At 44.8% G+C, this 1,501-nt stretch overlaps 1 protein-coding gene across 1 annotated transcript; it reads right to left on the reverse strand.

Moving 5' to 3' along the window:
• Window positions 1-9: 9 nt before the first annotated feature.
• LOC131694813 (uncharacterized) lies at window positions 10-672 on the reverse strand (the record flags this gene model as incomplete). Its single annotated transcript, XM_058983314.1, has 1 exon — window positions 10-672. A coding segment is annotated over exon 1 (663 nt), but the record flags the coding sequence as incomplete, so codon positions are not given.
• Window positions 673-1,501: the final 829 nt, after the last annotated feature.

The following is a 1,501-nucleotide window of genomic DNA, read 5'->3' on the forward strand; positions in this document are numbered from 1 at the left end:
GGTACTGGCATAGGTTGGGATTTGCGATCGTTTGGTTATTAGGGCTCCGGCTTCGGGATAGGTGATATTATTGTCGGTTTTTGCTTTGGTGATCATTTCCTCCTCAATGAATTTGGGACACTCCCGGCTACGTGTCGAGTGTCCTTGTCCGCAGTTGATACAGAGGCTTGGGTTGACACAGGGGTTTTCCTTTGATGTTTCGTGTTGTTTGCTGCAGCTCAGGCAGGCGGCGGGGTTGGGGCAGAAACGGCTTCCGTGCCCGAAGTGCCCGCACTTGAAGCACATCATCGGCAGTGGGTAGTACGGGCGAATACTGGTGCGCAGTAGACCAATGTAGAAGTGCTGCGGAAGGATGGAACCAGAGAATGATAGGATAACCAGTGGTGTGTTGGTCGGTTTTTTGTCGACCATTTTTGTAATTCTCCGAACGTTCGTGACTCCCTGAGTCTTCATCTCTTCCAGAAGTCTAGCTTCTTCTACGTCTTTTCTGTCGGGATCGTAGATAACGCCTTGTACTATGTATATAGGTTTTCTGGGGTCAGTCTCAAGCACTGCCTGTACCGATTTCAGGATAAGGAAGGGATCAGCGGGGAGACGTTGTTCCGTGTTTCCTGACTCGTCGATTGCTCTTAATAGTAGGGTCTGTTGGTCAATTACGTCCCCGGAGTTCATGTAGCCGGGGAGAGATCGACTAAGGGGTGGTTCCCGCCCCAATCGGGGGGAGGGGGGCGCGGCATTTTGTTATTGTTGGTGGTGTTCGTCACAAAACTCTCGTACAAGTCACTACACACACGAGCACCGGTTCGACTCAAGGGTTCGCTGCTTCACACTAATACAAATCGCCGACGGTCAAAGACAAAGACAAGACAAAGACAAGACAAAGACAAGACAAAGACAAGACAAAGACAAGACAAAGACAAGACAAAGACAAGACAAAGACAAGACAAAGACAAGACAAAGACAAGACAAAGACAAGACAAAGACAAGACAAAGACAAGACAAAGACAAGACAAAGACAAGACAAAGACAAGACAAAGACAAGACAAAGACAAGACAAAGACAAGACAAAGACAAGACAAAGACAAGACAAAGACAAGACAAAGACAAGACAAAGACAAGACAAAGACAAGACAAAGACAAGACAAAGACAAGACAAAGACAAGACAAAGACAAGACAAAGACAAGACAAAGACAAGACAAAGACAAGACAAAGACAAGACAAAGACAAGACAAAGACAAGACAAAGACAAGACAAAGACAAGACAAAGACAAGACAAAGACAAGACAAAGACAAGACAAAGACAAGACAAAGACAAGACAAAGACAAGACAAAGACAAGACAAAGACAAGACAAAGACAAGACAAAGACAAGACAAAGACAAGACAAAGACAAGACAAAGACAAGACAAAGACAAGACAAAGACAAGACAAAGACAAGACAAAGACAAGACAAAGACAAGACAAAGACAAGACAAAGACAAGACAAAGACAAGACAAAGAC

Source organism: Topomyia yanbarensis, unplaced genomic scaffold, assembly GCF_030247195.1.
Source record: "Topomyia yanbarensis strain Yona2022 unplaced genomic scaffold, ASM3024719v1 HiC_scaffold_161, whole genome shotgun sequence".
Lineage (NCBI taxonomy): Eukaryota > Metazoa > Arthropoda > Insecta > Diptera > Culicidae > Topomyia > Topomyia yanbarensis.